Raw genomic sequence first — 14,037 nt, 5'->3', positions numbered from 1 at the left:
TTTATTTATTTATTTATTTATTTATTTTTAACAGCTGGTTTAAACCAGCAAACCCTGGTGCGATGAGTCTCGTTTTCAATCTCATCACGCCGATAGTGATCTTTGGTGCCAGCCCAACGAAATCATGTCAGGTTGGAATTGTACAAAATAACGGAAACCATGTTGATTTATAGAGTGTTTTTCTGTAAGTAATGTTTTGGACCTTTGGTACCTACTATTCACCCGTATTGTATCGAAGTACGAAGATCACCAGAGTCAACTATATCTTTATTTCTGTCATACGAGTGGAAATGGAGTGTACCAGCAGGACAACCACCCTCGTAACAGATCCCGGTTGGCCACCATCTGTTTGGAGGAGCATTCAACTTCTTCCTGCTGAAACAACCACCGAGAAGCCCGGATTTCAGTCTCATTGTACATCTCAGAGACTTAGACCCCGGCTATTTGTAGCGATCGCAAAGCGCATTTATTGCTCATGCGTAAGCTTGAAATACGCTGACCATGTATTTAAATCTGAGCGGCTAAACATGAACGCGAAAGCAATAAAGTTGCTGAGAAAACGCCGGCTCCAGCGTATTTGGTGCGGGTCGGAACAATAGACCGCCTGCTGTTTAAAAGATTTCAAAAGGAATGACAGAAAGGAAAGACGTGTTGGCAGGCAAGGGGATTGTAGCAAGAAACAGCTGCTTGGAAGACGCTTTGTGCAGAGATTGGAACTCTGCTGTTATAAAGTATGTGTGTGTATAACAAAAGAAAATTCACAAAAATAGAAGGAAATTCCGAAAATTAGCTAATCACAGAAAAATCTATGTAACACAATAGGGTGATTTCTCGTGATACACTTGATTGACACTTAGCTGGTGCCATGGTAATCTATAAGCAAAATATTTGGCTTTAGGCAAAAGATGACACAACGAAATAACTTGAATTTGAGCCCCTATCTCCGAAGCTCGAACTCCACCCCCAAACAGACAACCACAAGTGTAATCACAAAGAGAAATTTTCAGTTGTGTTTGAAAACGTGTCCTGTGTACATATCCAGTCATGGTTAGTGTGTTTAACACAGAGGCGTTTATAATCGAAATAAAAAATAGGCCATGCCTATATGATTTAAGAGATCCGAACTACATGAATCGTGACTTAAAAATAAAAATGTGGAGAGAAGTGGCTGCGATATTTGTTCCAGACTGGGAGGGAATGGAACGGAATTCTCAGAATGAAGAAAGTAAGAATATTCTTATTTTATGATTTCATTTAATACTGTTAAGTAGAGCTACATCGGGCCAAATTGCATGTTCACTATGAATAATAATAATAATAATAATAATAATAATAATAATAATAATAATAATAATAATAATAATAATAATAATAATAATAATAATAATAATAATAATAATAAATACTTTGTTAAAGTTGTGCCAACTTCCAATATACCTAATATATACCAAACCTTAAGGCGCAATAGCTCGAAAGGGCCAGGGTCGGCTATGCGTCATTTTATGGGGTGGATATGTTAGATGATGGAACAATTGCCCTTAGATGGTCTAAGCCATAAATGTGTGCACAGTAGAAAGGCGGAAAATGCCACCTCTAATAGTTTGGTACTTAGGTATATCGAAAATGTTTTAAACAGCAAAGACCATAATTTTAAATTGGGATTCAATACATCTTATTCTCTTTCCAGTCTTTGAAATGACCGAAAAACTACGTTGCCTAATTATTTCGAAACTTAGTTTTGTAAAACAAACACATAATGTTTCAGTTTCCAGACATTTCTTTCCATGCAGCTTAGAAATATTCCTGGGAAAGATATGTTTATTTTATTTTATTTATTTATTTTAACTGTAACTGCTCGTGTTTTATCAATTTTGTTCTGAATCTGAAAATAAGGTGCTAAAATTGGTAGAGAGTAGGAATTTCAGAAGAAGCCAAAATCATGAGAGGAAAAAAATTAAAAGATTAAACCAGAGAATTGGTTAAAAATATCATGATGTAAATTTTATAGTTGGTGGCTTGGAATTTAGCGGTCCTTTCAGCACCGAAGCTATACAAGATATGAACCTACAGTTTAAGGTGGAATCTAAACTACCTTTATGCGCTGAAACTTTTCAATGATCTCCCACAGGATTCGAATCCGGAACCCCATTCTCCAAAGGCACGTGCATAGCTAGTAAAGTATAAAGTAGTGTAAATGTTGGAATTTATTGATTGGGGTCTAATATTTGTTTTCGATACAGAGGATATCTTTAAAAACAAATGCCTCTTGCTCCGTCTCTTTCGACTATATCAGCGAGACTACATCAGACGTGAACTACAGCTCAACGTGGGACCCTAACCACATAAGCTCCTGCCTAGAATCGAATCCAGGTCTACCACTTCTGGCGCGGGAAATGAAAAGGAAAGACCTGGAAACCCTGACTGGCTCATAGTATGATTTACAACTTTGGTGAAACTAAAATTACCGTGTAGCCACTTAGGCCGCGTTCACTGTGGGGGGTAACGCTTTGTCGACTAGCCTAGTACTTATGCTATGGATATTCCCGGTAGTGTGTGAAACGAGTGGAAATTCAACTCAAAAGTTGTAATTTCAAAAGTAATAATAAGAAATGAAATATATTTTTCTTCTTTCTTTGTCAGTAACACATTGAGATGTTTGAATTGTGGAATTATCCAAAGAGCAATTTGTCAGCAGAGCGATTTGTCACAAATCACTCATTTCGATCACAGTTGTCCATTGTTAAGTTATGAGCAAATTTACGGATCTTTTGTCAGATGTAGCTCGAAATAGCTACAAATTTCATACGAATTGTAATTACAATAGAATCACAATAGGATCCCTTGTAATGCATTAACAGTTACAAAAATGCGTTGAAACTGGAATGAAATCTGGTACAATTGTCGAAACACTTTTCCGAAAGCAAATAGTCGTCCTATTACAAATTAGTTATGGGAAAACTAATTTGTATTTCTCAGTTCTTCACATAGTAGGGATTTTTTTTCGAAAAATTTCCCTCCAGTTTTATCTCCGCGATTTTTTCTATAGTCCACCATTTTAGGCAAAACGAGGATTAGGCCAAACGAGTATCCTTATTTCGCCTAAAATGGCGGGAATAAAGCTTATCTTTTATCTGTCATAAAAGTGTCAGATAATTGGTTAGGCAAAACGAGGATTAGGCCAAACGATGCAAGATCGTCCCACGGTTATGGCGGTTAGGCTAAAGGAGACGGCGATGATGACTAATGAATGAAATGCTGGAATGAAGAAAGTGGGAGGAAACCGGAGAACCCTGAGAAAACCCACGCACATGGTGTTTGTCCACCACAAAGTTCACTTGGTGGGGGCTGGGATCGAACCCGGGACTTGTAAAAGAAAGAGTGGAGGGGGAGTTGGAGAGCCCGGAATGTTATATTGTAATTGTTCTGAGATGCTGAAAACAAATATATTTAGAGTTGTTTAATTTGTGTTGCTAATTTTCAGTAATAGTGAATTTAACTTTTTATTTAATTTCTCTTTGCACGTTAGAAATTTAATTTCTTATTTAGAAATAATTTCTCTGTTGCCAACACATACATTTTTGTTATCTTTCCTACTTTTTGTTTTTAAAATGACGTATCTACAAAGAAGTTCACTCCTTGCTCCTACGCAGGAACACGTGTTGGTTATGTTGGTTGCAGATAAAAGTGCCATGACAGAAAGGAATGAGTCATGCGTCAAATCCAAACAAAAAGTAGTGTATTGAGGCGACTCCTTTCAGAGGCGGATGTAGAAGCTGAAAGCTGGGGGGAAGTCAGAACCCGGACTATGATAGGTAGTAGGGGGCCGCGGTGGCTCAGTGTTAGAGCATTCACCTCTGATGCATGGGGTCCCGGGTTCAAACCCTGCTCCCGCCAAGTGAACTTTGTGGTGGACAAACAACGTGTGCGTGGGTTTTCTCGGGGTTCCCCCTGTTTCCTGCCACTTTCTTCATTTCATTCATTTCTCATAATCACCGTCTCCTTTAGCCAAACCGGCATAACCGTGGGACGTGAAACTCACTCACAGATATGATAGGTAGTAGTATATCATTTTTACTATAAACATTCAAAATTGTGTAAATAATAACTTAAATTATTTTTGTAGTTCAGAAAACTAAGGGGGGGACTAGTTCCCCCGTCCCCGGGCTAGATCCGACACTGACTCCTTTAAACGGAAATCGGGAAGTATTGTTATGAATTCGTCGGTCCTTTTTTGTACAGTGTTCGTAGCAGGGGCGGATCCAGGGGGGAAGAGATCGGGGCGATTGCCCCCCTAGAAGAGGAAACTTTCTTTTTATATATATCCCAAAGTTTGGAGCCCTTAAAAGTAGCAGTATGACAGCCCATTGCCCCTCCCCAGAAGTCGGTCCCGGATCCGCCCCTGGTTCGTAGTTTGAGGAAAATTTCCCTAATCTAGGAAAATTTCATAGGTAAATTTAGCAAAAAAGGAAAAATGGATTTTTTTTTCATAAAACGCAAAAATCCAGGGAAATTCTCAGGGTGATTGACTGATCAATATAAATACTTAATTTTTTCTGTGTTCTTGAGAAATGAACCAATTCAGTAGCATTAGTTCCTTTTTTTGTGAGTGTGTGTGTGTTCAAAGTAGCATAATTTGCATTCATTGTTTATTAGGTGCATTTGTGTGTATTTTCCGTTTTAAAAGAGTTGTTAAAAAAGTAAAAACAGAAGCAAAGAAACAAATGTTTCTTTAATAAAACTAAATTAATCTTATCCTATAACTTCTGTCATAGGAATTGGACACTCAACAAACTAGGTTAAATTTAATAAGAAAAGGGAAATTTTTGTGTGAGTCGAGGGAAATTTTCTTAAGGAGTCCTACGAACACTGCTTTTGTGTCTATAATGATAAAGAAATGCATAACTGAGTCCGGCATTTACGAGGGAAGGAATAAAAAAAAACTGTTGTTTACATTAAAAACTATTTTAGATCTTTCCCATAATTGGATATCACTGTAAATACGTGTGCGGTGATTGGATGCGCAAGTGTATCCCTAATATTTAGATTTTTGTGACGATTGCTTTTAGATAATTCAATTCGATATTCTTACTTAATTTAAGTTAAATATTTTCAATATGGAGAAATGTTCAAATATGTTATAGATTAAAAAGCAACTCTCTTACATGCTTCCTCAATAAATTCATTTATCAGGAAGTTAATCCTCATGACATGAATTTCGCTGTATTTCCTGATTATCTTAATAGAATATCAGGAGAGGCCAAATATCCTTCCGGGGGTCTGGAGTTGTCCCGCGGGAAACTGTTTATAAAATGTTCTTATAAAAGCTCGGTTTTTGAGAAGTTTCGTGTATACAACATAAGGGGATATGTTTTTTTTTTTTAAATTTTTGTCAGAAAGCTAGGGATGGGGAGCAAAGCCTCTTCATTCTCCCTTTCCCCGTAACTACGAAGAAGCTCTCCCATTGTTTCGAGTCATTATGTAAATAGAAATACAATATTTTAGGCAACATATCCTCACTGTATTTCAATATTTAGATAGCCGGTATGTCAAGCCAAAATTGTAATAAAACATACCATCTCTGCTTTTTTTTCCCACTTCGAATACTGATTAAAGTTGCTTAAAACTTGCAGCAAATTAATAATGTTTAGAATACAATATGAAATATTTTTCTTCTTAAATAAAATTGCAAACATCTTAGAAAAATTAAAAACCGAAATAAAACATATATTCTGTTGCTCCGATTTGCTCAACTAGATGCACAGAGTTGAGAATTGATTATTACATTCTCTGGTGCGTGGAGTCTGGTTAGTTTATTGATACATTTTCTGCAACGTATGATCTAATTCAGGAACTGTCATGATCCATGCTTCAATGAGGCACCAAACTAAAAATATTATTTGGTTTGCGTTTATATGTAGAAAGCTGCCCCTCCCCCCCCCCCTGACAAAGTCCTGTGCCATCTAGAACAACTAACTGGCTATACCACAGGGCTATTGGGACATGATTTAACTAGATAAAGGTTAAAAAGGCCAAGAAATCCATTTATTTCTTAAGGGCTTTATAATTATTGTTTATAATTTATATTACTTAGGGCTAATGTTCTTGAAAGTTCAATGAGCAATGTTACGAATATATTTAATTTTAAATTAAATGTCTCTTGTATCATATTGTGTAACAAGCTATCATTTCAGTATTTTATTCTAAACAATGTACAAATAAATTGTGAAGAATCGTTTATTTTGTGTGATGAAAAACTTTAGTTACTGTATATTGGGGACTTTCTACATTAATAAATACAAGTAAGGAGTTCGGAGATGAAAAACATCTATCCAAAAAGCATAAGAACGAAAAAAGCTTTTACCATTCAGAGTGATTGCAAGAAGATAATGCAAAGAGCAGGACAGATATCGTTCATGGAAGTCTTAAGAAAGGCGTAACAAATACGTAAATAATAAATTAACGCTGGCTGGCTTCAAAACAACAATGTGCCTGAATGGAATTCGAGAATAATTTTATCACAAGACGTTTAAAAAATTTGGAAAGTGAGTCAGAAGCGAAGCTCTATTTCGAGTTACTCGAACAAAAACAGTGATCCAAGTGGCTCGTGGCATACAAAAAAATGTTTCAACAAAGAGGAAAAGGGCAACCAAATTCTAACATTTTATAAATTATTCGATATTCTACACTTTGCGTTATTGACACAGCAATCAAAAAGGAGAGACTTACATCTTGCACATAATATTTAATTAACTTCGAAACGAGTCTAGATATAACGAAATGCTTTGTACGGTGTTGAAAACTGAGTTACTATTGATAAATTCTTTTGGAAGTTAATCCAATGAGTTGAAAATGAAATAAAATGAAATCTTTAAGTTTTACGTCCCACGGTTATGCCGGCTAGGCTAAAGGAGACAATGATGATGAGAAATGAATGAAATGGTGGAATGAAGAAAGTTGGAGGAAACGGAAGAACCCCTAGGAAACCCACGCACACGGTGCTTGTCCACCACAAGTTTCACTTCACTGCGATCGAACCCGGGACCAGAAGCACCAGAAGTGAACGTTCTACCACTGAGCCACCGCCCCCCCCCAATGAATTCGTTTGTTAGTGCAGAACATGTGAGGTGTAGATGCCCAGTTTTCTTGGTGGCTGTACGTTCAACTCGTCACTCACAAGTAATGAATCGGCTCTGAGCTTTTGATAGATTTCAAAAAGTATAGTACTTACTCGTGAAGCGAGAGGAAGAGCGGGATTCTCCTGGCTGACATAATTCCCTTCCGCACTTGGACCACTTCTGGTCAGAAAGTAACAAAAAGACACATTCACAGAAAAAGTTAGAAGACGGGACTCTTGTACAACGAACTATGTAGAGTCGAATAAGAAAGAAAGGTGCAACAATGTATTCAGAATTAAAAATAAAGACCTCATGCTTCAGTAACCCAGAAAGGGAAGGGACGCGACGGTCTTTCCGTTGTAGCCAAGACGAAAGAATGGCGGCAAAAATTCGTTATTTCTCTCCCTAGCGTTGCTAATAAATGCCTCCTTCCATTGCAGAAAGCAGAGGCACGCGTATCGCACGCTCTGCTGACTCACACTTCCCGCCCTGTCCTGTCCTTCGATCTAATTCCATGTTACAGCATGTACAGTAGAGTCAAATATCAATTCGTTACATTTATTGCTTTTCTCCATTCTCATTGCTTTCTTCCCACAATGAACAATGCTTTAAATTTGGAAATCAAAACACAACTTTAGCGAGAAGTAAGGGAGGGGAAGAGAACTCATGTGTCTTAAGTAACCCATATCAACATTACTTATGTTAGAGACAAAGGCAGATGGTTGCTACAGTGACGTCACACACACTGTCTTTCCAGATGAGTGGCGGACTTCGATAATTACGAACTTTACAGGTTTTAAAAATTGGAAATTATAGTTTAGTATTTCGTATAATGTATTTCGTCCATTTACTTATTCTCTCTAATATTTCAAATTTGTCTAAATACGAGCGTGTATCTGCATTCTTGTGAGCTTTTTCAAGCCTTCAAAAAGAAAATATAAAAAGGAAAGTACTTTCTTCAGATTGCAACGAATAGGTTACTGTTGTTTTACAGTCAATATTGCATTCCCAAAAATGTTTCTTGTTTTTCTATTAGCATAAAAGCATCCTTAGCAGGGGTGGGAAGGAGGAGATGATGATAATAATAATAATAATAATAATAATAATAATAATAATAATAATAATAATAATAATAATAAAATACCTTACCACATAGCTCTACAGCCCGATATGGGGCTTGGCTTCTTCCACCAGTTGCCTCCATCTTTTCCTGTCTCTGGCTGTCTGTTTCCAGTTAGCCACTTTCAATATCCGGAGATCCTCTTGCACATTATCTATCTATCTCTGATTGGGTCTCCCTTTTCTTCTGCTAGAAAAGATCTTCTCATTCATGATCCTTTTGGAAAGGTGATCTTCTTCCATGCGTTCCACGTGACCCAGCCTTCTCACTCTCTTATTTATTTATTCATTTTCCCTGTTTTGACTTACAATATGAAGAGTATCTCCTATAAGTTCTACAGTTGTCATGCATATAAATGCAAATTGTAATTACAACTTATTACACCATTTGAAGTACAACATTATAACAAAAATAACATGTTATAAATTTATTACATCATTACATCATATTCATACATCGTTATCATTTGCAAATTCCTGAACTGAATAATATGCTTTGGAAAGTAACAGAGTACGAATTTTGTTTTGAGTATTAAAATTTACCTCTTTATAATGTGATGGTAACATATTATAAAGTCTTGTACAATTTAAATAAACATTTTTTTTTTGGTAGGCGTACTTGCAGTAATTTTGTTGTACCACGTAAATGTCGTTTAATTGCCACGTGTTGTATGCATGAATATCTTTTGTTTGCATAAACATCTGTTTGTTTTGTTTCACGAAGTGTATATTCTCTTTCCAGCCTTAGAAAAAAAGTAGATGTAAACAATCCCACCTGACTACCAGTGGGTCGATGACCAGTGATTGGTTGTTGGACTCACTGCACTAGTATCCTACCGCAATATAATCCCTACTAAAATAATAATTTCAAGTAAAGATATCTGAATTTATCCTGCATTTTGTGATAATAAACGCAATATATAGCCTATAATATTTAACAACAGATATAGCTTTATTTCAACCTCACGCGTATTTGGACATATAGTATTTACTGCGCATGCGTATGCGTTCACGCGCCTACCCCACTCATTTAAAATTATAGCAGAATGCCGAGTTTTGTGACGACAATGTGTAACAATAATCCATTTTGGTCTCGTGTTATAAAACACAAAAGAGGACGCAGGAACAGCAGTAAGCTCGTTTATATAAGGATTTAAGAAAATAAACATTTCCAATTTAGAGTCAGTGCGTTATTTACCAACCAATTGTAGCGTTAACACTGTGGAAATTATGCGACGACAGTAAGTTAGCAGACGATCTTGCTGATCATGTCTCTCGTTGCCGAAGCACGTGTGAGCCGCGGAGTAATACATTTCGCTTTGTTTACGTCTACTTTGTTCTAAGGCTGGAAAGAGTATAGATTTATATATGTATAGGCTTGGAAGGGTTAAAATATTTGTGATCTAAATATTTCTTTACATGATGTTTTTTTTTATTTAGTCTGAATATTATTCGTAGTATTTTCTTTTGTATCCGAAATGTTTCCTGACTGCATGCGGCTTACCCCCCAAAAATAATTCCAAAACTGAGGAGTGATTGGACTTTTGCATAGTATATCAATAATAAGCTATTTCGTGAAACTGTATCTCGTAACCTAAAGAACGCAAAACATGAAGTAGTGAATTTTTTATTTAATGTTTTAACATGGGTTTGCCAAGACAAATCATCATCGATGTAAACACCAAGTAATTTTGTTGCATTAGAATACTCAATTTGTTTTCCATTAATGCTTAGCGAAGGGAAGGATGGATTATTTCCTGGAAAACGAAAGTTTATTGCGACTGTTTTATCTGTATTTAGGAGAAGGTTATTTGCATTTAACCAAATAACTATTTTGCTTATAACCTTTTCTGTCTTTACCAATACTAAATTTCGGTCTTGTTCAGTAATAACTATATTTATATCATCAGCATATAACATGCATTTTGTGGGGTGTAAAGTTTCTATCATATCATTTATGTAAATGATGAATAGAGTAGGGCCTAAAATGAGCCCTGAGGGACACCTCTGGTAACTTTTTGTTTGTTTTGAGAAGAAAGTGCGGGATCGATTTGATTCAACTTTTGTAATTTGAACAGTTTGGCATCTATTTGTTAGGTAGGATGAAAACCAATGGTTTGCTAAGCCACGTATGCCATATTGAGACAATTTATTTAGCATAATATTGTGATCAATTTTGTCAAATGCCTTTGACAGATCGATGAACAAACCTATAACATAATTCTTATTATCGAGTTATTTCAGGACATCTGTAAGAAAATCAAATAAAGCGGTATCAATACTTTTATTCTTTTGAAATCCGTGCTGAAAAGTCGAGATATTATTATTATTTATTAAAAATTTTCTAAGATGTTTTGCCATGACTGACTCAAATATTTTTGAAAATATCGATAGCACTGAAATAGGTCGACAATTTGTCATGACATTTTCATCACCCTTTTTAAAAGTTGGAAGAACCTTAGCATTTTTAAGTAGTGTGGGAAATACAGTGGAGTCTCGTTAATTCGAACTTGGATAATTCGAACAGAAGTCTATTCCCCTTGAAAACTGTATTGAAAACAATAGTAAAAAATCATGGATAAATCGAACTCTTGAACCTATGTTCTGGATAATTCGAAGTAAATACAGTTGAAAATTTTTAATGTTAGTCAGATGTAAACAGAGAAATACAGTTTTAACGTGTTTTCAGTTATTCAGATGCAGCCATAGGGAAGAGTAATACAGAAGATAAATAAATAGAAAATCTATGTAATGATAAAGATGAAGGTGAGTTGGGGAAGAAGTAAAGATAGAGAACGTGTGCCAATCTCATCTTGTTTCAGAATTGATTGAAAATTTAAGATGTATTATTGATAAAGTCAACCAAATATTATTAATATCGTATTCCACGCAATACATGAAATTCAACATTTTTTGAACGTACAAAAATAATCGAATTTAAGCAAGTGAGGTTTATGTCTTCTTAAAAGCGAGAACATAATATTCAAATTGTTACTGGTGTTTAATTGTTTCGGCTATTGAATGTATGTTGTAGTGTTGTACGTAAATATATTTTCCGTTGTACACGTAGTTTGAATTATGTGGAGTCAATGTCGTTTGTTAGTTTGCGGTATTCGATCACGCAAATAATAAGCTGCTTTAAATGTATAGCCTACACCATATGAATATGTTTTTGATGCACAGTACTTTGGTTTATTTGTTATTCTATATGTGGAAAAGAATGTTGTTGGATAATTTGAATTTTGGATAATTCGAAGTTTTTCGTGTCCCCTTGGACTTCGAATTAAAAAGAATCCACTGTATACCGTTTTCTAACGAGAAATTTATAAGGTAACAAAAATGATATGAGATATGTTTCTCACATTTTTAAATTACAATGGAAGGGACTTCATCCATACCTAAAGAACTGCTGTTTGATAAGGATTTAATTATTCCTATTATCTCATCTACAGAAACTGGATATAAGAACATAGACTTTGTGTTTATTTCTTCTTGATTTGGGAGTTTCTGCATTATTTTTGAGTGATCAGTATTATTAGTTTGATCAGCTGATGATGACAAAATGATCGTTAAATATATCTGCAATTTGCTGTGGATTGTTTATAACTTTACCATTTAGTTTAAGATATTCTACACTCTTAGGCCTGCTTGTGCCAAGAGTTTTATTGATTATTTGCCACATTGCTTTAGTCTTATTTCGGGCATTTAAAATCAAGCTATTGTTTTGCATTAATTTTGCTGCCCTTATGACCTTCTTATAGGTTTTCCTATACAGTTGTATGTATTTCTTTAAATCATCAGATTTAAAGTTACCAGATTTAAGGATCTTATTAAATCTTATCAAATTGCTACTGGATTTTCTAATTCCATTTGTAATCCAACTTTTATCAATGCGTTTCGAAATAGTGCGACTTTTTAGGGGAAAAGCAATATTAAAATAATATAAAAATGTGTCCATAAAAGTTTTAAATTTTTCATCCATGGAACTATATTTATATATCTCCTCCCATGTTTCTTGACTTATTAAATAACACATATATTGAATATTCGACTCTGAAAAGGATCTCTTTAAGGCTGTATAGTTTTCATTTTTAACTAATTTATCTATCAACGGTAATTGTACGTATATAGCGTCATGATCTGAAAAACCAGGATTGAAAACACGTAATACATTTATTGGTTGATTTTTCATAATTATGAACTGATCTAAAGCTGTTTTTCAAAATCGTGTAGGGTTATTTATAACGGCATGCATATTAAATGTGTTCAGCAAACCTTCTAACTGAGACTTATACTTCGAGTCAATTAACCAATCAATATTTACATCACCACAAATAATTACATTTCGAGGCTTAACAAACAAATGATTCAGCATGGATTCTAATTTATTAAAGATAGACATATCGCCAGCATAAGGTCTATATAGACATATTATGTAAGCATTAGACTCATTTAGTTTCAGGGCCGTTGCTTCAATGTGCATTTCACAGATGAACTGACTTATATCTAACTCAGTATAGTTTACATTATCATTTGTAAAAATACAGACTCCGCCGTGCTACCTTTCCGAACGACAATAGAATGATGCTAACTTAAACTTATTAAAATTCACTAATTTTATTGCGTTGCTATTAAGCCAGTGTTCAGAAAGACATACAATGTTTATATTGTTTAATTTATCCAAGAGCACTTCTAATAATTCAATCTTTGTACCAAGCCCTTGTACATTATGATGATAAATATTTAATGGACCTTTGCATAAGTTTTCTGCCTGTGAATTAAAAAAAGAAGTTCTTCCACACTTGAAAAGGAATTTACCACATTTTCATTCCTACTTTCTAGATAAGGGAGGGGAATAGGACAGGTCACTATGTTACGTTTTATCCTTTCACTTAGTTTGTTACAAATGTAATCTTTACCATTACGATTTAAATGCATACCATGCTTTGTGTGGTATTCCCTTGGCATACTACTAACATCTAACAGTCTTACATTCCTAAAGTGCTTACACAACTTCTTCAAACTCTCATTTGTTTTCAACACTTCTTTGTTTACACACGAGAAATCAGCTAGATCATGACTATAGGGCAAATTTACAACTATTACATTTGTATGTGTCATATAAGGCAACCTTTGACTCAGTGTGTATTTGTGCTTTTATGTATCGGACTATGTCTTTGTTTTCCAGAATTTCTTCTATTTCTCTATTGGAGCGTATTCTCCATTCCTCTCCAGTTTTCACAGGGCCATAAATCTTCCTTATTACTTTTCTTTCGAATACGCGTAGGTTATTTTCGTTTTCTTTTGTGAGTGTCCATACTCCTGAAGCATATGTTACTATTGGTCTTATAAGGGTTCTATATACTTTTAATTTTGTGCTTCTGTCAATTACCTTATTTTTCAGCAGCATGTTATTAGCGTGATAAGCTTTGTTTCCTGCTTGAATTCGTTCATTTATTGCTATTGCTCTGTTGTTTTTGTTATCTATTAAGTATTCTAAATATTTAAATGTGGGTACACTTTCAAACGTCTTATTTTGTATTGTTATGTTCGTTGTATTTCTTCTATGTTCTGCAGTTGTTATTATCATATGTTTGGTTTTGCTCACGTTCATCTGTAATCCCATTACCGTGATTGCTTTTTCCAGTTCTATGTACATTCTTTTCGGTTCGTTCTCTGTTCTTGCGATTATTGCAACATCATTGGCGTATACACAGATTTGGCTGGTTTTGTACATTATAGTTCCTAGTTTGTCTATTTTCTGTATGGCTGTATGTAAGACGATTATGAAAAGTGTTGTTGA

At 34.9% G+C, this 14,037-nt stretch overlaps 1 protein-coding gene across 2 annotated transcripts in view; it reads right to left on the bottom strand.

The window, feature by feature from the left end:
* Traf4 (TNF receptor associated factor 4) overlaps positions 1 to 7,413 on the bottom strand; it is a 175,681-nt gene extending 168,268 nt beyond the window's left edge. Inside the window, exon 1 of one of the 2 annotated variants that reach the window (XM_081770419.1) lies at positions 7,229 to 7,413. In XM_081770419.1, coding sequence (XP_081626545.1) covers positions 7,229 to 7,269 — 41 coding nt within the window. In that variant the 5' untranslated portion in view covers positions 7,270 to 7,413. The remainder of the gene's footprint in view (positions 1 to 7,228) is intronic. The other variant, XM_081770422.1, reaches the window with a different exon arrangement.
* Between the last annotated feature and the right edge of the window lie 6,624 nt (positions 7,414 to 14,037).

Source organism: Thermobia domestica, chromosome 9, assembly GCF_964235325.1.
Source record: "Thermobia domestica chromosome 9, izTheDome1.hap1.1, whole genome shotgun sequence".
In the NCBI taxonomy this organism is placed as follows: Eukaryota; Metazoa; Arthropoda; class Insecta; order Zygentoma; family Lepismatidae; genus Thermobia; species Thermobia domestica.
Note: the sequence above shows the minus strand (reverse complement) of the source record. Positions and strands in the feature narration are given on the sequence as shown.